The sequence below is a fragment of the Pseudonaja textilis genome, chromosome 1 (genome assembly GCF_049901715.1).
Source record: "Pseudonaja textilis isolate UNSWEBS1 chromosome 1, rPseTex1.2, whole genome shotgun sequence".
Taxonomy (NCBI): Eukaryota; Metazoa; Chordata; class Lepidosauria; order Squamata; family Elapidae; genus Pseudonaja; species Pseudonaja textilis.
Window position 1 is genome coordinate 262,593,078 of NC_141990.1, and position 24,999 is coordinate 262,618,076.

Consider the following 24,999-nt stretch of genomic DNA (forward strand, 5'->3'; position numbering starts at 1 on the left):
AAGATTCTCTTTGTTACCACCTTTGCCCAGCTGGATTATTTATTAAAAAAGCGTCCAGCCTCATCTAACCAGGTATATGCCAAATGTGTTGGACACAGGTTTCTGTGTAGACTGTGTGAGTGTGTGTGTGTATAAACTCAGAAAGTTGGCTACAAGTATCTGATCTTTGCCTTGTTCGTTGTTTACATGTGTTGTGCATATGTATATGTACAAACGGGATAGGATTTAATTACACAATCATAGCCACCATCCCGACTCTTTTGAGTGCCTCCCCCCCTGCATTTTAGATATTGGATAAACCCAATAATTTTGGATTTCTTTCATAACCTATGGAAGAGGAAATTATGAAAGTTGAAGTCCAAAACCTGAAAATCTGGGCAAGGAAGGATCTGTAAGATTTTTCAGGATCTGAATATTCATCCAGTGAATGCTTCTAGTGAAATAACAGATAATCAGAATTGGAAGGGACCTTGTAGGTCATCTAGTCCAACCCCCCTGCCCAAGCAGAAGACCCTACCCCATTTCTGACAGATGGGAGTCCAATCTCTTCTTGAAAGTCTCAAGTGATGGCACTCCCACAACTACCGAGGGCAAGCTGTTCCATTGGTTGATTGTTCTCTCTGTCAGAAAGTTTCTCCTTATTTCCAGGTTGAATCTCTCCTTGTTCAGTTTCCATCCACTATTCCTTGTCTGGCCTTTAGGTGCTTTAGAAAATAGCTTGACCTCTTCCCCCCTGTGGCAGCCCCTCAAATATTGAAAGACTACTATCATGTCTCCCCGGTCCTTCTCTTCACTAGACTTAGCCATGCCCAGTTCCTGCAACCGTTCTTCGTATGCTTTAGTCTCCAGTCCCCCTGATCATCCTGGTGAGTAAGATGGACAGCTAGTGAAAGTGATGCACTGAAATAACATTAATAGTATTTATTTCATTATACTAAACTGTTTAAATCTTTAATCATGTAGAAATCTGTTATTAGAGAAGCACATACAAAGTAAAGGCAAATCATTTTTCACATTATTATAGTTTGTTCAGCCAACTAGTCACTATTTTTAAATATTATGTATATCTGTATATAGGAATATTTTGCCATGCTTTGCATATTACTTAAGAACATGCATATTATTTTAGAAATGCAGCATGTTGAAGAAACTGCTTCTTGAACCAAATTTCAAATCCCCAAAGACAAGTGCTGACTAACCATGCATATGAAAATACTAAAGTTGTAACCTGTGTCATGATGAATGAAACAGAACAAAAAATCAATGATGGAGCTATGAGTTAAATAGAATAGAGAAGAGACTACATTTTCTACTGCTACAATCACATTATATAACTAATTACTTATATAAATATTTCTATGGGGCTAAGGAAATGTTTAAAATAGTGGAGCAACTGCTGCTATGAAGGAAGTGAAGTAGGCATTATAAAAATATGCATCAAATTGAAGTACATAAGTGAATTTTAATTCTGAAACCTTGAATTCTTGGATTACACTCAATTGTCTTACAAAAAATAATGCTTAATTAAAGGAATAGTGACTATCCTGTTTCTCACAGTACCAAAGATAAGTATATCCAAGCAGGACAAAAGGTGGCAAAAGGCATTTTGGAAGCAAACACGTTCCCGAACACAAGCAATAAAACCCACAGCTCCTGGATTTCTCTCACTTTCTAGCTTCCAATTCTACATAGGCTATTTCATCCATTTCTGCCTACTATGCTTGTTAGTGAATTACACATGTTCTCAATAATAAACTGAAGAAAGAGTGGAGCATCCAGTTAGCTGCTACAAGTAGATTGCACAGATTAACTGTAAGCAATAGCATGGTGAAATAAGAACAATGGTGGATTGGAAGATCTGCAAGAAAATCATTTGCCTACAAGACTTAGGAGGCCACAAAATAGACTCAGTAATAGAAAATGAAGAAGCTAAAGTGGTCAGGGATTTTAGCATTCAAACAGACGAGTACCTGCCACATAACCCCCTAGACTTAACAACTGTTGATAAGAAAGAGCAAAAAGTCTGGATAGTGGACATAGAAGCAACTGTGGACAGAAGAAGAGAAGAGAAACCCACTGAAGAAAATCACAAAATACGAAGACCTAGAAGTAGAAATGAAGTAAAATGACTGTGGTAAAAGAAAGCAAAGAAAGTACCAACAATAATAGTTACGTTGTACAATCCCCAAACAATCAGAGCACCACAATGCCATTGGCATTGACACAGTCCCTATCCATCAATAACAAAAGGCAGCTTTACTTGGAACAGCTTACAGTTTGCTACGATACCTTTAATACCACCAAACAACAACTTGTACCTATCCCCAGTCCTTGTGAAGTACTCAATATAGATGGATAAAAAATGCCAAATCCACTTTAAATGTCTGACTATGTGATGAAGAAAAATAATGCACTAGGAAACAATAACATCTACCCATCCCAGACCTTAGGAAGAACTGAATAAATGGATTAAAAATGCTAAATCCAGTTTAATATTTGGTTGACTGTGCAGTGAACCACAATAATAATAACCAGTCTAAACCTCTGACTGACAATGTGCAAACTATAATAATAATAATTTCAAGCTCATGGCTACTCATTCACGGTGATCAAGTGAATCTTGGGCTTTCAAAAATCCAGTGTTTTATTTAGAATCTAAATGCACTTTTAAAAGCTGGATGTTGCAAGTATCTGGGATAATTAAAAAAAGATATTTGGAATATCAAATTTAGTACAGATGGCTTAAATTGTCTTGTTCTTCTCTGTGCATAATATTGGGTAGTTTCATTGATAACTAAAGAGCATCTTAGATGGCATGAAAGAATTCCCTTCCATGTCAGCTTATTCTTTTAATTTGCCTATTTGCATCATCTAGAAATATTTTCTTTTTGAGAACCTTTTATGGTTTTCTGCAATTTGGGAAGTGCTAACGGGGGGAACCACTATGAAGTATCCTGGCTTTACAAAAAAAAAGTGTACAACTAAGTGTACCTTTTGGATTTGCTGAGAATTATTGAGAGTCAGACAGCATACAAACTTAACACACTCATTGTTAATTATTAAATTTCCACGCTTTTGTGCTTTTAAGGATTTTGGACGGGTTTCGTCCCTTACTAGCTAAAATCTTTTAAATTCACTATTGAAAAACATTCAGAAAAATTGTATTTTTTGAAAGTACCATTTAGCATGTAGTATTCATACTTCTAGAATATTTAGAGGTTGTAAATTGGATTCTGTATTAATGGAGTCTTGAACCTTTGCCATGTTCCACCTGTTTCAGCTTTACTACTATACGTTTAGGTTATTCATGTAGGAATGGGCAATGACCTGCAGGTGGCAGAAGAGATCAGTATCTGATTTGTATATGTTAGTACTTGCTGTATTTGCTTCTTCCTTGCAAGTGGTAATTAAAGAGATGTAGTTGCACATGTGACATATGACTAAATTCCTACTAGGGATAGGAGGACATTTGAGTTGTGGCCAGATGATGTTTTACGCATCAGTATGTGCATCTGCTGGGGTTTTTAATTTGTGAAATGGTTAATAATTATATGCCCTTAAAATTATAAACTATTTGGGGGAGAGGTTTTTACTGTAACACACTAATACATACATTCCTACAATTGTAGTAGCTTTACCAGTACGTTTATATCGAGTTACATAAACATAAGAAGATATACTTGCCAATTACATATATCTTGGGCTCATACACAGATTTCACAATTTCTAGGCATATTTCCATGCTTTGAGTCAGTGCTCTTCGAACCACAGGATACATTGTGCACCTAAAATGTTAACAAATTAAAATAAAATAAATGTCTTTTTATTATATTATACATTTTTTATTTATTTTAAGTGAACCAGGTTTTGGATTGGTCAGATTCTAAATGGAAGAGTTAGACTTCCATTTGGAGAAGAATATAATGCGATGCTGTTTATGAGTTATGATAGTCATAAGCCTGTATGTTTAGTACGCACTGCAATAATTTCATTTGTTGTGGCTTTCCAGCCATTTTTCCCCCATACCTGTTAACCTCATGGTTTATAATTTGACAGAATGAAGCAGCCACCCCATGAGTGGATATATTTTTTTGCATTTAACTATGGATTTTCCCCAGTTGTTCATTAGGAAAGTTTCTGAATTCAAGCTTGTAAGCATATGCTAGGTAACGAACATATTTTTTTCCACGGTTCATGTTACCCTGCGATCTGTCTCTGTAGTCCATTTCTCTTACTTATGCTTGCTTCTGCTACTAGAAGCAAATGGGAAAGGGGGTTGAGGATTAGGTAACTATACAACATGGGAAGCACTGGGTATGAACATTTATGATTTCTTGATTCTTATATTATTATTTTTACTTTTAAGCCCTTACTTTTCTGTACAGAATAGTAATTAGATTTGTTATAGAGAAGTCAGCCTGTCTTAACATCTCTCTGTGACACATGTGTATGAGTTTACCATACCCAATGTTTTCCGAGGGGAAAAAAAAGCTGATAATAGATTTTGGACACAATGCTTTTTAAATTGTGCCATCATCAGGGAGGAGTAGATGACTTGATAGAACATTATGTGATCACTTCAATGCAAGATTGCTCCTGGATCTGGGAAATTAAATCATCCTTTAGACAATACGTGGATTCAGTCCTTTCTTATGGGGCAGTATGACATTTCTTTCTTACTGAATGTTACCTATTGGTCTAATTTTTAATAAGGTGGTAAACAGATCAGACTTTTATATTTTGGAAGCCTTTGAGTCAGTCTTGACGCCTAGCAACTGCCTACACAAGCCATTGCAGTTTTCTTGGCAAGATTTCAGAATGATGTTGCCGCTGCTTTTTAGGGTTGAGAGAAAGTGACTGGCATAAGGTCACCCAGCTGGCATTGTTTCTAAGACAGGACTAGAACTCATGGTCTTCCAGTTTTAGCTCAATGTCTTAACCCCTACACCGAACTGGATCAAGTCACAGCATGAATGAATTTCATCCTCTACAATAGGCTTCTGCCAGAAAAACAGTCAAACCATCCATAAATGCTACCGTTGTGGTTTGTTTGGTGTGGTATATGAACCATGAACTTTTGGAGCAGGGTAGAGTTTCTAGTTTAGAAGTCACAGTTATAAGTTACAGAAGAAGCTTATATATGCCAGCACAGTGCTTGGTCATAAGAAATTGGAACAGGTTATTTACATTTGAAAAAAAAATCATACTATTCCTATCATAGTCACGTACAAAATTATAAAATCCTTATGATTTTTAAAATATAACAAAACATGTAAGCAACTAAAAAAATGCTTTTCCCTGGTTTCAGGAATATTGTAGTCTCTGTCAGGTTTCGAGCTGTGAGAACATTACCAAAATAATAGGTGGCTATGGAGGCCTTCCCATGTATTAAAGTATATTTTAATATTTCCCCACTTCTGACTTAAAATATCTATCCTTTAAGCAGCAGAAAATTATAACATATCTCTGCTACTGTTCCCTGTGGTGCCTCTGTTGGTCTGTTCTGATTTTGAGCACACAGCACTGGATGAACAAAACAAATGAATTGGCAGCTCTCTTTCCTTATCTACATGATACCAAACTGTGGCAAAACCACCTGTCAATTACAATTATGGTACCACGGTATGAATGGGGCCATTCTGGAGGAAATGAGAGTTTTCAGATCCTTCCTTTCTTTGATCATGAAGCAATTAGTGAGGGGGAAGAAAGGTTGTACTCACCCTTTCATCGCTGACTATTTCACTCTTAAAATAAGATCACGGAGGACTAGTAAAAACGCTAAGGAATTGCTGGCTGAGGTTTAGAGACTAACTCTAATGTTCCTGCACAGTTCTGATAGACAACCTGCATATAACTATCTATTCTCTATAACAACAAAGTGTTGTTTTATGCTGATCAGGGACTAGAAGGGAAGAAACGTGCCTGCAAAAACTTGAAATGGCCAGTTAAGGCTACTGTGTTCCCACTTGCTACCAACCAGTAAATCTTGCCTTTGATGGAAAGGATGGCCAAATGTATTCAATTTTGCATACTTGTAACTGATGGATATGGCCAAGTTATGGCAGAAATTCCTTTTCAGCTGTGATATTGCTAATAGTTCACTTCCAACTGTCTTACTAATGAGCAGGGGACAAAATGAACACAATGCCATGGGGACTCAGGCAAGAAAGCCTTGTTGCCAGAACATGTCTTCACCATATTTAGGTGGGAAAAGAGATCACTTTAGTACTGTGCTGATGCAACAGTAATATGAGCAGGTTTTACGGTCCCCTCCAGGAATAATGTCTCACTGCAGCCTTCATGTGCCCCACTGTTTATCAAGAATCTGCTCTCACGACATCGTCTTCATTTACTTGGCACCCAATTATATTGACATTGAAGGCACGTGAAGGTGGCTGTGAAGAACCCTGTAATTGCAACAATCCTAGGATAGTGCTATGGCATGATATCCATTGAGGGTTTCTAGTGTCTTCTAAAGTTGATCATTATTGATGGGTCAATATAATGGAGATGAGAACATGTTTTATGTTGCCTCCACGATGATTATTTAAAACCTACGGCCATTTCCTACTTACTGATTGATGGTGTCTTCAGTTACTTTTTGGCCACAGCTAAGGAGATCAAATGCCTTTTTAAAAAATACCTATTATATTGACGTAAAGGAAGTTGGATGACTCTTTTCCCACTATTGAGTTAACGTTAGTCACCTTTCCTTGCCTCAGCTGAAAACTATATACCATTACATGAAATGTGATATCCCTGTTGCTAGTCTCAGTCTTTCTTCTACTGGCTGCTTTTATTTCAGGACACTGCAATCACCTCCAGGATAGTGAGTAATAAAACTAGTGTATTGTACAGGATAAAGGAGAAAAACGCTACGTTTGTTTGATGCAGCTAAAAAGAACTTACAACCAGTCTCACTCATAAGGTGGGGCAAAACTGATGGCAAATCATAGCCATGCCACAAAACACACACACACATACACAGAGAGAGAGAGAGAGATGTTGCTAGGGCAGATGTGTGCCATAGTTGGGAATGATTTTTTTAAAGAACAGCTATTGCTCCAAAAGAAATATAGAATAGAATATAATGAGCTGGAAGGGACATTGGAGGTCTTCTAGTCCAGCCCCTCGTTCAAGCAGGAGAACCTATATCTATACCATTTCAGATAAGCGACCATTTCAGATATGTATACATTCGCGGGGGTCTAGCAAAGCACAGCAAAAAGAAGCCTCCTTTATCTTTAGGATTTTTTGTAGGGACTGATGTGCTGAAGAAGCACTTCCCCTTAAGTGCGTGCCTCGGTCCGCATTCGAGATGCAGGGTCAGCAGCTTGGCTCCGTTTCCCCTGAATGGATGGATGCCAATTGCAAACGAGGGAGCCGGGGAATCGAGCAGATGCCAAGTAGCCTTTCCCAGAAGAAGCTTGGACATGGTGGGGAACGGCAGCTTCGCCTCTTCGTTCTGTGGAGTTTCCCACCGCCCCGCCCCGTGGCCGGCTGCTGCTTTTGCTTTTTAGAGGCTCTTCCTCAGTACAGGCGGAGGCTGCTGCTGAAACGCGGCGTTAGTCGCTGACCTCTCCCTCTCCCTCTGCCTCCCTGCACAACCCAGTCTCATGATTCACTGTCTCTCCCTCCCTCTCTTGCCTCCTGGCAGAGCCATTTGAATCTGCAGGCCAGTAGCGTTCTGGGAGTGGGCGGAGGCGAGGCGAGTCGGCTCCAGGCGGAGATGCTTCAGCTGGACCTGATTGACGCCACTGGGGAGACCCCCGCCGAAGAAGGGACGGCGCCCGATCCCATCAAGGAGCCCCCGCCAGTAACCATGGAGACCTACAGACCGAAACGGCCCACGACGCTCAATCTCTTCCCGCAGGTGCCTCGGACGCAGGTGAGTCCCTCAGCCTCTTCGCCGCCCCGCGCCCCCCACATTCGGAGAGTTCCTTCTCAGCGTCCCTTGACAACCCCCCTTCCCGCCGCCTTGTCTCTTTTAACATTTACTAAGAAAAGGCGGTTTTTGTTACCCTCCCCCCCCCCACCTTCGAGGAAGTTCGATTCCCCCTCCCTCCGACTAGACAAGGCTGTTCCACTTTCAGCTTCCTACTTGTTGCCTAACTTGAGGGGATCCTGTGGCCAGGTTGCCTTTTTGGAAAAAGGAGCTGGGAGACATTCTGGGATGATGGATGTCTCCTTTCTCTTCCCTTCCCAACACAATAAAAGATTAAATAGTAGGAGAGCTTTGAGTGAAAGAAGCCAAGTCTCTGAAGAAGCTTTTACGGAAAAAAGGTTCACAGGGCGGAATTGTTAATTGCCATAAAAATGTACTCTGATTATGCTTGAAGGTCACCTGCCTCCCTGTCTTCTCTGCCATTCACAGTATGTGCCTTTGATTCAGAAATGTGTTCTACAGCTGAAAATTGACAAGCTCTGGAGGTGGATCAATACCTAGTGATCAAAGGAGACAGAGACCTTGCATTAGGTTGGGGGAGAAATAAAAGCATACATAGATTGAGCAATGCTATGAATTCCCTATCTAGGATTCGGTTGTGATGGGTTGCTTTTTTTTTTTTTACCTGTGGTAAAATGTACCATAATGCAAAATGCAATTAATTCCTTTTATAGAATATGCTTGTTTGAGATGACAGCAACTCAGCTAATGAACTGAGAATCTTTTCAGAGTGTATGTGTAACACAGTGTGAGCTCAAGAGAAATTAGCACATGTTTAGGCATGTTTAGTGAAATCCACTGTTCCACTGACTTTAATTAGACAGTCTCTGAAATAAAATATTGCAGTCTATGGGAGGATCTCATTTCTCTGGGCTTTAGGCTATAAAATATTCCATGACTGTTTAACATACCTTATGGCCTTTTCATTCTGAAGTCATAGAAATAAGACAAAACTGTTTCATCATCCAGAAAGCCACCTTATGAGGTTAGTAATGTTATATATTGTCTGCCTTGTATGTTTGTTTCATGGTTATCTTTCTTTCCTAAAGGATGGATATAAAATACTGCACAGTTGAATTTTTTTGCAGAGGTTATAAAGGCTAAGGTAGATATCCTGGAGGCCTGACCTAAGGGATTGTGAAGTATCCTTGACATGCCAGAGTAATAAACAAAACCACTAGGGCCAAAGGAATAATTTATCATGGGAGGTAGATCTTCTGTATCTCCTGAATTATGCTAAAAGCCTAAGGGAGGATTCTGCAAAATTATGGATGTCTGGAGAAAAAAAAAACCCATTACAGACAGACAGCTATAAGAGGCTGATATAATAAAAAGGACCCTATGGCAACTTAAGTTAGATTTCCTGCAACCTAATGCCTTCCATGTAGGACAGAACTCTTATCATCAAGGTCATTTGGTTGAGAAGGTTGCCTTAAAAATAATAGGTGTTAATAGCTTCCATTGAGTAGAGCCTACTTCAAAAGACTCAAGGCCATTGCATTACTTGTAGATGGGAAAGTGGAGGCGGTGAACTAGTTGAAAGTATTAAAAGTACTGCTTCCCAGGAGACTGATTTAAAGGAACTGGGGATGCTCTTCAAAGTGATACAAAATGTATGAATGGTGTTTTCTGCTAAACTGTGTGGTATCAGAGAACGCTTTCCCTTCTGTACTGTTATAATCCACCTTCATCTAGAGCTGTGACTGTTTCAGGGCCTCATACTTTAATAATTATCTGCCCATCTTTTATATCCTTCTCTCTTCTTTCATCTATACAGCAGTGAGGTAGTTTCCACCGTGGACTATTTTTAATTATATGCTGTTTTGGGATACAACTTCATTTGCTAAATAAGATTTTGCCTGTGACAATTGCTATGGAAAATGCAAAGGAAAGCAGGTGCCACTCTGTGAAGCAGATGGTGGAGACTGGGCCGGGTGGGTGGCATTGGGAACTGGTGTTCAGTATGCAGTTGACAATGGAGGGTTTTAAAGTGTAGGCAGAAACATTGTAGTCATATGGAAAGCAAAAATACTGCACATCAATATCTGAAATAGCTCAGGTGCTATTAGTTCCAGAAAAGAGTGAAGTTAAGTGAACTGTTAGGACAACTTCTTCAGCTACAGGATACAGTTGGACTTTGGTGTGGATGTTATGGGGACTCTGAATTAGTGGCATCAAGGGGAAGGCTGTGGTAATGATTGTAACCAGGCACAAACCCCCCTATTTCTCAGAAGGCAAGATGGTGAACGTGCTCTCAGCTCCATCTCACCAGTGGGCCTGCTAATTCCTACAACTCACCACCTTTTCTTTGGCCTAGTGAAGAAGCATTTTCCAAATAGAGCACTAGGCACCATTTTATTTTATTTGTTAGGAGTGTTGTTGAGCCTTACAAGAGGCCCAAGGCATTTTTGGAAATAATATTGGAAAGTGGAAATGAAGATGTAATGGGCAACAAAGATCTGGACCCTGGCTGAAGGTACTGGGTAGTTCTTTAGACAAACCAAGGGTTTATTATAATCAGCTGGACCAGAGGCATAATGTCATTATTATTGTTTTTGTCCCAAAGGTGCTTTTTCAAGAGGCAACTGGACTTTCTGGTCCAGTTGCCTCTTGAAAAAGCACTTTTGGGACAACTGTGACCTGGATAACTGAGAATGTCCATAGACATTATTGTTTTTAATTATGTTTTTTTTTAAAAAGCAACTGGCATTGGGAACTCATCACTTGGTTATTAACAATCTGAAAATTGTTTCACTAGTATAGACAGTCCATGTGCTCCTTGCAAATTTAACTAAAGAGGCCAAACTTTGTTCAGTTCAGAATAAGTTATAATGTCAGCACATCAGTAAAACTTCCTATTGTCCATGGCTGGACTTTCTTGTTTAAAAGAAAAAGAGAGGGGGAAAAAACAATTATTGAGGAAAGTCACAAGCATACTGCAGGGTGGGGAAGTTAGCCTTTTTTCTCACATGATTTTTCTCTAACCTGTGGCCAAGTTGGGCTTAGAGGATATCTATTTTCAAATTTTCACTTATCACAAAACTCACTCAGTGACTTAGACCAGCTTTTCACACTGTTTTAGGCAGAAATCAGAGTAATATAGTTGCTACCTTTTGCCCATTGATAGAAAATATCTGTTAATGTACCTTCTGCTATAACTAATACTACTATCAATAGTTATTAAGCATCTGTTGAATTACTTTCAGAATTTTGGCTTTTAAAATATTTTGAGACAATAGGGTTTTGGAGACAATTCTGACATTCTGAAGTGTATAACTGTTTGAGCCAAATACTTTGAAACTGAATTTAGCTAAATTTTTAAGTGTATGTTTACAGGTTATGGAAGGAGGAACATAATCATATCAAGGAAGAAACATAAGAGTTGTTGAGGATCTGGGGATGAAATTTTTATGTGAGGTGACTGAAATAATAATAAAAAGCTGTATGTTGTGCTTGTCAAAAAGCACAGAAAAGAAAAAAATGATTTAAAAATTGCTGAGTTTCAAACCAACAGCCTTCTGTTACCAAGACAAGAGTTATACCTATGGTACTACTTCAGCGCTCATGATAAAGATACTCTAAAAACATTAAAAAAATAAGGCAGTAAGAAAAGGTTATTTACTTTTAATGTTCTTAATGTTCATACTGCTCAGTATGCCTGTCTATATTTGTTTTAATCTTGTGTATAAACAAATTCAGTTTAATATTTGTGTATATACACACGTACGCATGCATACACACACAGAGACACAGAGGAAGACTTGCCTACAGGAAGAAAAGTGACTGGTCATTTACTTTCCTGGAAAAGAAAGGTGAGAGGCACAGATGCCCAACAGTAACTTACCATTCAGACTGAATACCTTGCAAGCTGTTGCAGTAGTCACTCCATCTGGACAGGATTTTCTTAAAACAGCTTAGAGTCAAGATGGCATGAGACTGGACAGGAGCAGCTTAAATTCCAAAAGCTGATATGCCCTTCAGTGATCTTCCAGAATTACGTTGACTGTGCATTCGGTAGTTTCAAACGCTTTCAGTGCAAGAGGTTTTTTGATACTCTATCACTTCATTGCAATGAAGTAGGACTAAATTGCATCAAATGAGATAACCAACTTATAGACATATTTATAAAATAACTACAATAGCCCAATGTCGGGCAGGTGAATGAGTGCCATGCTTGAAGCTTCTGATGCATTTATATCTCTTCAATTTACACTTGACCTAGCTGTAGAAAAAAAAGTATGGGGGAGGGAGGAAAAAGAGAGAGGGAAGCCATTTTAGCAAAGTCAAGAGTATTACTGAATGCATTGGTTAAAGTTTGCTTCTATGACCAATTCAAAATGCTGGTTATGAATTCTAAAGCTTTGTATGGCTTGGCTTCCAGGTATATACAAAATATATTTACCTATACATCAAATTTAGAGACTACCCATTTCACCTATAGAGGCGACTCTGGGAAGTGTGCAACCTTTCCCAAACCTTTTCCGTTCAATTTTTTAAGGAAAGCATATCGAGGTCTCCTACCTTACCTGAAGTGATAAAGGTGTGGACTGATGATGTAACAATTTTTCAATGGTAGAAGCAGAGAGTCTGGAAGGGCCAGGGTTGAGGCAAGAATGGACAGGATAAAACAGCATCTATAAGTAAGTCACTGAGATACGCAGTTTGATTCTCACCAGCTCAAGGTTGACTCAGCCTTCCATCCTTCCGAGGCTGGTAAAATGTGGACACAGTTGGGGGCAATATGCTGACGCTGTAAACCACTTAGTGAGGGATGTAAAAGCACCGTGAAATGGTATATAAGTCTAAGTGCTATTGCTACATGCAAAATTCAAGACAGCTAGAAAAGTGAAGCGTATCAAAAAGGGATGAGATTGAAAGGAAGTGTACAATAAGCTTCAGTATCCATCCATTCATGTATATATGTATGTATGTAATGTATATTTATTTATTTATTTATTTATTTAACATATGCCACCCATCTCCCCTGAAAGGTAACACTGGGCAGCTATGCACCGAAGTGTGAAAGTAGAACTAAATATTCTAGAATGCAAATGCTATTTACCTTTAAAAGGCATACATATTTCACAACTCTATGCAGGTTCGCTGCTTTGTTAAATGTTTTGTTTACTGTAATTTCTAGTTCGTGTGGTTCTTCACTCTCCTGAGAAGGTATCTGTGCACTTCTCACTCTTCCTAGCAAAGATTGGTGGCAGATGAGATAGGAATACTGGGTGGGATGTTGTGGCATGCCAGAATGCCCAATGAAGGCCTTTCGATCTGATGATAAAATCTGTACAACAGTGAAAGGTTTTGGATTCTCCATCTCTGGGGGTTTCTCGTGGACAGTTTAATTGGACTTCTTGAGCATTACAGAGTTGGACTAGAGATTGGACTAAACTCCTTGTGGCCCTTCCAGCCCTATGGCTGATTCAATAAGGAAATATGGAAACTAAGAAGAGCCTCATTGTTGGAGTGACGTGAGAATGATATTCAATTGTAACAGTCCAGTTCTTTTCTTCCTTTTTTTTAAAAAAGCCCTCCAAAATACTAGCTGCACTCTGTCCTTCGACTGATAGCATTTAGCGCACTCCATCTGGCCGCAGCCTGAATTAAATGAGAGACAACAGGGTGGGAGTTAAACATCTGCGTAATTCGGTTCCCCTTCATCAGAACCACCTGACTGAAGAGGCCCCAAAAAGGGAAGGCTTAAGCTTCGTTGATTTCTTGTAGCCTGCTGCATCGCCTCAGCCTTTCCCTTCTCCTGTTTCTATGCCCACTATGAGGAGGCTGCAGATGCGGAGCAACAGATGGAGGGAGTGGCGGGATCCCTCTGAATATCCCTCTTTCCGCACAAGCAAATTGACAATAGCTTGCAGGGTGTGTATGGGTGTGTGTGTGTGAGAGAGAGAGAGAGGCCAGTGTAGGAGGAGAAGCGATGGGCCTCTTTGTGCCATGAGCCACTTTCCCTTGCAGATACAAGCCCTCTTTGTTCTTTTCTTCAGGACACTCTGAATAACAACTCTCTGGGGAAAAAGCACAGTTGGCAGGAACGAGTGTCTCGGTCATCGTCCCCCCTGAAAACGGGTGAGTTCATCTTTCAGCACAGGCAGATTTTCTCCCCACCCCCTCTGCCTACTGGAACAGTCCCCAATGCTTGGACCTCCTTCTTATAATCTTCTAATGTCTTTTCACTTCGGCTGGCATCTTGCAAGGAATGCTGTAGTTTTATTAATTGACTACTTGGACTCAAGCCATTTGAGAGCTGGCTTTTTGTGCCTCCATTCCTATAGGCCAGCATTTTTCTTTTTCCTCCTCCTCCTCCTTTTTTTTTAACATGAGTCAAACTGACAGAACAGCACCTTGGGGGATGTGGTGTGCTGAAATGAATATGGCAATGTATTGGACTTAGATTCAGATGTCTTGTCAAACCTAAGTTGTCATCAAGGACATCAAGTCTCTCAAACTAAGGCATTTCATAGTTTTGTTGTAAGGGAAAATTATAAGTCATATCCTTTGACTTCATTTAGTGGAAGGATAAAAATGGTAGAAACTTCATGGATGTCAACTTCTGAGTCGGAGAGAGAGAGTTCTATAGATATGAACACACATGCAGTGTGTAAGTTGGCATAAGCACCTTTCAGTTCCCAGAAACAATGTGCTTGGCTCCAGTTGTAAGGCATTGTTCCAAACACTGGCCTTTCTAAGACAAAGTTTTTCTAACCATTTTGGATTGGGAGTAGAAACACTTAGGGTACTTAGGATATTCAAATGTATTTGTTACTGACTATGATTAATCAGGAAGGTCAAAGTCAAACCTGACTTGACTTTGATAGGTGGGTATTTTAAGATTCAGCGGGCAACATAAGTAGGATTTATCTCTTAATCCTCTGGATGTACTTTGTGAAATATGTAGATAAAGTTCCAGTGGTTTTACCATGCTTTGAATGAATTATGGGAAGTGTATCAAAACATTGTTATCTCTGTCTTGTTGGTTATTGTATGTGTTCCTTCCTTCTCCTTGCTTTTTAACCTTCCTACAGGTGAGCAGACACCGCCCCATGACCATATTTGCCTGAGTGATGAGGTCACTCACCAAAATAGCACAGCCTCCACCAAAGATCGGGGTACATCCACAGAGAGTCCATGCCGGCGTACAGCTTCAACACAGATTGCATCAGCCTGCATGGCCTCTTCTCGAGCACCTGACAAGCAGCAGGCTGTCAACCGCCTCCCGTCCCAGAATCCAACTGTGGTGGTAGTAACAAGAGGACCTGAAGCTTATCGGGATCGTATTCGCTACCAGACTGATGTGAGATTGGAAGCTACTGAAGAGATTTACCTAACACCAATACAAAAGAATTTGGACCCTCTGGAGTCTGAGAAGCCATTCATGTCACAGTCCAGTGACAACCGGATGTCCATTAGCTCTGACATAGACACTTCTGGCTACCCACAAATGACAGGAAAACCCAATTCCTCAATCAGTGAGGAGGATGAGGTGCTGGATTACTTATCTTCACCTGACAAAATGAACACACCACGGACAGTGTACAGCAGCAGTAATGGTGGCTATCAGCCTCGCCATAGTTTCCAAAGGGCATCAGTGAGCTCTGATACCAGCGCCCTCTCCTACGACTCAGTCAAATATACACTTGTGGTGGACGAGGATGTGCAGCTCGAACTTGTTAGTCTGAAACAGTGTTACTCAGGTTACAGTGACGAGAGTGATTCAGCCACCGTCTATGACAACTGTGTCTCCTCACCATATGAATCAGCCATTGGGGAGGAGTATGAAGAAGATGCCCTGAAACGCGATTCTGTTTGTCTCTCTGAGGATTCCACCCCCGAGGCAGACATCCATTTCTCCAAGAAGTTCCTCAATGTCTTCATGAGTGGCCGCTCACGTTCCTCCAGTGAGTGCTGGGCAAAAGTCATTTCCCACAGGCCCTAGAAAGAAGGGAGAGGGTAGGAGGGATTGAGAGCCTCATCCGAGACAGAGGAATCTTTCACTTGCCAAGGGTATGGATCCTGTTATAATGGAAGTTATGGCAAGGTTGCTTGGTGTACAAAAGTAAATTCCTCGAGAAACAGTAGCCTTAACTTCCAGTCCAGTTTTACAAAATCAAATGTAGGAGGCAAGAAAATAGCAAGGGTGTTTCAAGTTCTTTGACCATCAAGTATTGGTTGCACAGCCCAGAATAGAATGCTAGCCATTCTTTCTTGGCACTGGAATGGATTTTATTGGTTTGCTGGCAATTTCTTGCATTACAATGTCCTTAAAACATCTGGACAACTTTGGGCAATTTAAAATGATTGTTCTCAACATTTTAGATCTTGTTGCTAAAAAAGCCAAAGATAGAATTAAGTGGATGGGTTGAGGTTTGTGCACCGATTTCATGGTGAGAGCTTACAAGAATTGTATTCTTTTTCTATAATGATAGTTTCTTTAGGCTTTCAATATCCAAACAATGAATAAATCTGATAACAAATTAGAAAGTTGAGAAGAATTGAAAATGATTATTGTATATACACTATTAGTTTTTTTTTAGGTGTGCCCACTTCTTCAGACCAAACAGGTTTACAGAAATTTGGAATATTACAAATCAAATACAGTAGGTTTTCTGCAGGGATCAGGAAAGTCAAGATATTGGTCACGATCCTATGATCAGAGCCCTGCCCCTTTTATGTATGTGTTGGCATCACACACGTGTACAGAGGGGCACGGTTTCAGTCACGTAGTCAAGACTGCCATTTTTTGACACATCCACCCACCCTCGTGAATTTCAGGGAAAGAAAGGTACTCCTATTCCAGATATATCAATTTTTAATGTCTTGGTGTGTGATATTTTTGATTAGAAGCTAGTTAATTTATTCTCTTCATGTAGAATGTTCTCCAGTGATCAAAATATATATGAAGGCATTTTAGTCTGCCTTTTTCCTTTCTCTCTTTAGTGGATTCCTATTGGGAATTAGTATTCTCTACTTTTAATATTTTGTGCATTTAAAATAATAAGAGGGGATTTCTGATTAGCAAGACAGGTTCTGAATAATAGTTAACATTATGGTTTGAGGAGGAGAATGATTAGGTGGCTGTAGCATTTTCCCTCTTTTCAGGTGCTGAGTCCTTTGGGCTTTTCTCTTGCATGATCAATGGGGAAGAACAGGAACAGACTCACCGAGCTGTTTTCAGGTAAGTTTGGGGGCAGATTATGAATGAAAAGGTAGGGTTTTTTTTCCTGTCCTTAACACACACACACACACACACACACACACACACACACATCAGTTACTTTAAAACACAGAAAAGGAATTTTAAAAATACACAATATCAAATGATCAAAAGTAACACAGGTACAAAGATATGGATCATATAATAGATGCATAGAAAATATTTCAGCTTTTGAATAGGAGATTAAACATGGATCACACAGAATAATATTGGTTGAACTTTCCCATACATTAATAAAGAACCACTGCATAAATGATGGATAATTTGTCAGAATGCAAGGCTTCTAGACATTTTCTAGCATTTTGGACTTGGCTTGGTCTAGGGTGGTGACAAATTAACCACCAATAGACCCATAAACATACACAATATCTATATACTGTGCAAAACAGATAATCAACAAAACAAGCTGACAATAAACAGCCCAACCAAAGAACCACCAAGATCGCTCCCACCAACACTGACAGGACAAACCAGTAGAACATAAACTGAGATCAAACCCCACTCCTTACTAGCACTGATGATATTACCTAGTCTGAGTAATGAAACATCTTTTAAGAAAACCACCAAGCTCAGAGAGCACCAAAGACCCCTCAAAGGCATTTGTTTTTCCCACCACTAAAGGCTATAAGACGTATTTGGATGATAATATTTAGAAGGAAGCTTAAATTTGATCCTTGTTTCCCTGAGAAACTGGCAGTGGATAATCATAGCATGGAAATTGCAAATAATTTTTGTTTATTTCATGGGCAAAAAATGGCATTAATATTTTAAATCAGCTTATAGTCAATCGATCCTTCAAAATAATTACAGTACTTTGTTGCAGGAAAAGCCTGAATTAATTTGTTAATGAAAACATATTTTGAATAAACAGTTTGGACTGGATATTTTAGCAGCATCAAAATGCCACAAATCATTGTCATAATTGGATAAAGCTTTGGTTAATTCTAAAGCTACAATTCATTTTATAAATAATTGAACTTAAGATAGTTGTTGGTAATCTGCAAGCAATTTGGAGTAATGAGTTGGAATATTCTGAATTAATAAATCAACATGTTAAAGTTTTAAAGAATGTTAAATGATAGAGGACAGGAAGGCCTGGAGGAACATTGTCCATGTGGTCATGATGGGACGAACACAACTTCGCAACTAACAACAAAATATGAATTATATAATCTGAGGATGGGATTAATGAACAAAACATTATTTTATATGTCTGTTTCTTGGTCATCCAGGAGGATGTTTAGCAAGGTTTAGCTGTCAACTTCACTATGTTGGAAATGTAACATATTGGTGTATGTGAGTCTATTTTACACTTTCCTGTTTGATTCAGTAATAATAATTTTATAAATATGGTGTTGGAAAGAGAAGTAAAATTTTAAAATTTCACTAGGATACTGAAATATACAAAAAAAATGTGGATTTATCATGCATATGATGTTGCCAAAATACTTTGTTTGATGTTGCTATAAGAATTTGCTATAGCAGATTCATTCTGATTCCTATAATTCAAGGGTCTTCAAACTTGGCAAATTTAAGACTTGTGGACTTCAACTCCCAGAATTCCTGCGTTAACATGACTGGAGGAGGAATTCTGGGAGTTGAAGTCCACAAGTTTTAAAGCTGTCAAGTTTGAAGACCCCTGCTATAATTTGTTTAACTTCAGTTCCTATGATATGCCCCCAACATGATCCATGGTAAATAAAAGTAAGTCAGTAAAATGTTCTCTGTGATTTGGAATAGAATCCTCAAATCTTACAATGGTTACCTTATAAAGCACAATCAATTTGGGATCTTGATCCTTAATTAAAGATCTTGAACATTTAAAATTTCATTCCATTTAAGCACCATATATATACACACACACACACACACACACACACACACACACACCCACCCACTTTCTAGTCTGGTGCCTTAACCAACAGACCAAATTCTTGGTATTAATACTTGCATTTTATTATTAATCTATCCTCATACTCAACTTATGGTATGGTGCTTAAATGGAATGAAATTTTAAATGTTCAAGATCTTTAAGGATCAAGATCCCATATATATATATGATTACTTGCTGGCTGAGTATCTTTAATTATGTATAGTTACAGACTACCCCAGCAGTAGTTTTAAGTAGGTGTAAACAAGCAAACAAAAAGATTGCTCCTTCGGTCTCTTAGTATATTTTGGTTATTAGTACATGTAAGATTCTTTATTTGGAATCACTAATGTGGGATGGAAATTCATTTTTTGTTCTGTGCAGCTGGCATTTCTGTTTTGCTTTGCTTTGCTATCTTTTCATTTGTCTGTCCATCCATCTACCTACCTACCTACCTACCTACCTATCTATCTATCTTGTCTATATTATTCTGACAAATAATTTAAGGTGACAAACATCCAGCCTGCCTTCCTCCTCCTGTTTTCCCTGCAACAACTCTGGAAGGTGAGTTGGGCTGAGAGAGAGTCACTGGCTCAAAGTCACCCAGCTGCCTTTCATGGCTTAAGGCAGGATTTGAACTCGTGTTATCCTGCATTCTAACCTGATGTCTTAAGCACTAGACCAAACTGCTTTATGATAAATCATTATATGCATAAAAACGAAGTGAAGTCATATAATCTAAGTCTTGGAGAAGAAGTATGTGGCCAATCTAAGAGATAATGTCACACATGCACATTATGCTAGTAGCAATATGAGATCAGAGAAATAATTTATGCAGATAAGCAGCCCTTCTAAAATAAAAAGAGAGAAAAACCAATTGCTAAGCATTCTGCTCATGAAAATCTCCTTGAAATGCTCAATGTAGACTTCTTATAGCAATATTCTTCTCACGTGAGCAAGGGCTTGTGAAATCAAGGTTTGAAAATTTACAGTCTTCTATTTATGAGCCCTTTGTTATAGAATAAAAGCTCAGACAGATTTTTATGGTGTATATCAGATTCCCATAGAATCTATTGAATATGAGGCTAGTATTTTATTTTTAGAGCTTTGGCTCACAAAATATGAATGGTTTTTGCCTTAGGTTTGTGCCTCGTCATGAAGATGAATTGGAGCTAGAAGTGGACGACCCTTTATTGGTGGAAGTTCAGGCAGAAGATTATTGGTATGAAGCTTATAATATGAGGACTGGTGATCGGGGGATCTTCCCTGCTTACTATGCTATTGAAGTCACCAAGGAGCCAGATCATATGACAGGTATTGATTCTGCTTAGGATTGCTACTCTGCTTCTATCTGGACTGATGTACCCATTAACATTATTTGATTTGAAGGCTGTTCATGCAGCCTATTCCCCTTGGATGCCCTGTACAAGATCTTTTCTGAAGAAACTGTTAATTAAACTAATGTTCACAATTAGAATGGAAGAAAAAGGGCATGGTTTTCATTTCCAGTTATACAAAGGCATTCAAATATACTGCAAACTACGTCCCATCCCCACTGCAATGGACTGGAGTAAGGGGTGCTTTTAATTTAATTTTAATAATTTACTGAAGATACTGGACTTTTCTCCTTCCTTCTTTCTGTAAATCATGCCTTAATGTTACTTCCTTTTGAACCCATTTCCTCTAATCCAAATTTGTTGCCAGTCACTCGGTTTATAGCTGCCCCTAGCTTTATGAAGTAGCCCTGACCCATCACAGAAACATATCAAATCTTTTTAATGACCATGGACAGAAAATCATCCCTTTCCCATTCCCAATATGTTCTTTTAAATGCTTTTTCACCAGGATAGCTTTGAGTCTTGAGTTCCATTCACGACTGGTGCCTGGAGGGAGCAACCATGTTTTTTCCAGTGATAAAAATATAGTTTTTCTGTGTTTGTAGTATAGACCAGATAGATTGTAGCCAACATTCTGATGACCAAGAGCAGGTCAACAGGTAGGATTGTATCTTATTTCAGTACGATTCATTTTACTGTCTTTATTTTTCAGATTCATGCAAAAACAGTGATTGGGTGGATCAATTCCGGGTGAAATTCCTCGGCTCAGTCCAAGTTCCTTATCACAAAGGCAACGATGTATTGTGTGCAGCGATGCAGAAGGTACATGTTCTCAACTCTCTCTTTCCATCTTCCCCTCAACCTCCTGATCCTTTATTTAGGTAAAGACAAATTACATTTTTATTTAGAAAAAAATTGCTTTACAATACAACAATATCAGAACGATGAACAGCACCCTCCACTCCAAAATATAATTAAAAGAAGTGGCAGGAAGAAGAGAATATAACAACCAGTGATACCAAATGGATTTGTTAACCCTACACATTTTATCTAAACAGAGGAGATTTTAAATTCCATTTAAAATGGGCAAGGTTCTGAGCAGAATATGTATCTTCAGATAATAGGTTCTACTTTGGTTTCTCCACCAAGAAAATTCTTTTGAAGGATTTAATAGGCAATCATAGTACCAGAAGATAAAAGAAAGGTGCTTATAGTAACAGATTTTCCCATTAATTTCCAGATTTAGACTGTTAAGAGTTTTAAAAACAAGCAAGGCCATCTTGAATATGGTCTAACCAAAGTGGCAAGGAATGAAACTCATGAAGGGTTAGTATTACTTGATAACCATGATTATTACAAGAAAATAATATAGCTCTAAGTTCAACTGCAGCTTCTCAAAAGATGTGAAGAAATGGCCTGGATTAATTTTTAAGGTAAAATACCCTTAATTTAATTTGATGTTTTTCTGCTCTACAGCACAAAAACTGCCTGTGATAAGCAGTGGTATTTTGTGTGTTTAATCTTGCATTTTTATGCTTAAGAGAATGTGACAATGTTGAGTTAAAACATTTTAAAAGCAAATATAACAGGATATTATAATATCCTAATATCGAAGATCAGATGTAAAATAGAACATCTGATAGTATTTATAAATGATGGACATGTTCCCGTGATGATCTAAATGTAAAGTGGTAAGGGAAGAGTCGGTATTGCCAGACTAACTTTAAAAAAAAAAACGTATTGATTCAGAAGATGGGCCAAGACTGTACGACCTGAGCTCCAGAAATATTGTTGGATCCAGAAACATGTTTAGTTTGGGCCCTGTTTTTTCAGAGGGAATGTGCATCAGCCAAAACAAGAGAAAGGCAGGGCAGATGTGTGGAGAGACTACTCTTATCTACCTTGGAGACAAATTGCTGTCTAAAGCAAGAACAGGAACTTTTAAGAAACATTAATAGTCTGTGGCAATTGATTTTTTTTCTGTTGGGTACAGATTGCCACTACACGTCGCCTCACTGTGCACTTTAACCCACCCTCCAGCTGTGTCCTGGAGATCAGCATGAGAGGAGTTAAGATTGCTGTGAAGAAAGATGACACCAAGGATCCCAACAAAGTGAGTTTGACTGCATGTGAAGCTCTGCTTCCTCCACTGTCCACATGTCCCTGGAGGTTCCATTCTTCAGGGCCTCATTATCTCATTTCCTGCAGGAGATGACTGGCTAGTGTAGTGGAGAGGGAACAGTGTTCCTGACCTTGAGTGCATACATTGGATGGTATGCTCTCTGCCTGTATATATAACAATGGAATGGAAAGCCTGCATGCTAAGTTCCAATAATCTTTGCAGCTTTGCTAAATCTTTTCTGCTACTATTTTAAGCTGTCTTCTGAAGATCTACATAGTAATGCTGTTTTGACTAGGTTTTCTGCATAAATAATTTACAAGAGTTTTCAGGAAGAAATATGGCCATGATGAAACAAAACTCTCTGCCAAGGCCATTCATAGTCCATGGAACCGGAAGGAAGGAAAGAAGGAAGGCGAAGGAAGGAAGGAAGGAAGGAAGGAAGGAAGGAAGGAAGGAAGGAAGGAAGGAAGGAAGGAAGGAAGGAAGGGGGAAGAGAGGGAGATACAACTGTTTTCAAAGTTTTGCCCAACTTTTAAATGTATTTCTTTTCTTATAAACCCAAATATTCCCAGCTATTTTACATTGCTTTTTTTAGTACACAAGCATACTAAATTTAGTTCAGTTTAATATTATGCAGGCAGATATGATTTTGATTATTATCCATATTAGTTGTGTTTAAAATTGTGAAGAAAACCATATTTATTTATTCATTCGGTAAATGGACTTGTATGCTGCCTACTTTCTCAATTTTCATAAGGTATAACTGTATCCACTGGGGTAAATAAGCCAATTTATTACCACAAGGAAAAACGTACCCCTTAATTTATTCAGCAAGCAAATTGATCCTACTGGGTGCAGATAACACAGATGTTTTTCCCAACTGTGATTGCAGTGAGAATCCATGAATGATGGTTGAAGGTTAATTAGCTAGATTAATATCCAGCCATTTGTTTTGTCCAACTCAGGACATGGAATGTATCAGTACCAGCATTGATGATGTTACCTAGTTTATGTAATGAAATGTTTTCAGGAAAACAAGCAAGCTCAGAGAGCACCAAGGACCTCTCATATCAACCCTGAGCTACAAATATTCGCATTTATTAGTGCCACATATTGTTCCCTACTGCCATTTTTCTTATAGCAATTACCATGTGAAGTAGCTTGATTCAAAGTCATCCCACCAGCTTCCATTCCTAGGGAGGACTAGAAATCACAGTCACTTGATTTCTGGTCTAGCTTTAGAGATAATCTTGCTCACATTAATGGCTTACAAACTCTTCCAGATGAATTACCATAGAATGCGGGCTAGGCTCCTATATAAACAGTACCTGGAATTATCCCATTGTTCTGTTACTACTGCTGCTTTCCTGTTACCTAAGCCTCAAATTGCCTTTTCAAATTCCCTTGTCATATAGAAGCTTTTAGTAAGAGTAGGAAAGTTTGGGATGCAGCTTTCTCTTTCACGGTTAGTAAGCTTTCGTGCAAAGCAAACAATTGCAAATAGTCATACAGCAACCTTTAATTTTTTTTCTATGCAACATCCTTAATTTTTAACTCAGCATTTAACGTTCTTTTGTTTAAGAAATGCCTATTATATATTTGATAACTTGGATTCTTTTTCTTATTTTATCTTCTGCAGGGAAATAAATGTAGCCACTTTTTCCAGTTGAAGAATATTTCGTTTTGTGGATACCACCCAAAGAACAACAAGTAAGTCAATCCCAAAATGTAGTCTAGCTTCCTTGGCATTAGACCTTGTCACGCTTGGCATTAGAGCTAAGGATTCTACTGTCTTTTGCTTTAGAAACTCCACATTACTTATGTATCTACAGCTCCAAATTTGAGATAATCTTAGAGATTTGAGGCTTTTCTGAAGTATTAATTGGTTACGTAAGAAATTATTACCCAATAATCAACTTAAGCTACGTGAAATCTAATTTGAAATACTGTAGGTGGAATAGATATTGTGTTCCATACACTGCAATTGCTGGTCCTCCTTGAACGAGTTACCTGTGCTTGTTCTGTGGTGTTCATTATCCAGCTGTGAGTCCAGTCTTGTTCTCTGAATTTTTATTGATAATAGCTTCCTTTGCTGAATGGGTGAATATGTGCTCATAGAGAAAGCCAGTGGAGTGAACATAGAGAAATTGCTATGTAGTTCTGTAATGCCATCTCTATTAGCTCTGATTTCTCTCACAATCAGATCTGGACTCCAACTGAACCTTTGCATGGGTCAACAGCTTTTCCTACAAAAATATTTCTTTACCATTGGTTTATACTTTTCTGAAGGAAGGCATGGTGCCTGTTACCTATAATCAGGCAGTGATTAAACTATTCATGAAAAAGCAAAGCCAAAACTCTAGTATATGTTAAATATGTCTTCTCTATTATGAGCAAAATTCAAAACAGAACTTGACTTCTTAAATTCAGGTACTATTTGTTTGCTTGTTTCTTTAAAAGACCCAATAGCTCCTCATATTGTAACCAAAACTCTGG

General features: G+C 38.7%; 1 protein-coding gene across 4 annotated transcripts in view; it reads left to right on the forward strand.

Moving 5' to 3' along the window:
* The window catches only part of MAPK8IP1 (mitogen-activated protein kinase 8 interacting protein 1), a 66,601-nt gene that overhangs the window by 34,231 nt on the left and 7,371 nt on the right, over positions 1–24,999 (forward strand). For 2 of the 4 annotated variants that reach the window (XM_087921415.1, XM_026703765.2), the window contains exons 3-10: positions 7,658–7,888; positions 13,948–14,029; positions 14,986–15,858; positions 17,060–17,135; positions 20,186–20,358; positions 21,094–21,203; positions 22,375–22,494; positions 24,143–24,213. In XM_087921415.1, coding sequence (XP_087777541.1) covers positions 7,658–7,888; positions 13,948–14,029; positions 14,986–15,858; positions 17,060–17,135; positions 20,186–20,358; positions 21,094–21,203; positions 22,375–22,494; positions 24,143–24,213 — 1,736 coding nt within the window. Of the gene's footprint in view, positions 1–7,657; positions 7,889–13,620; positions 13,823–13,947; positions 14,030–14,985; positions 15,859–17,059; positions 17,136–20,185; positions 20,359–21,093; positions 21,204–21,621; positions 21,708–22,374; positions 22,495–24,142; positions 24,214–24,999 lie in introns of those variants that run through there. The other 2 variants (XR_015740954.1, XM_087921416.1) reach the window with 2 other exon arrangements.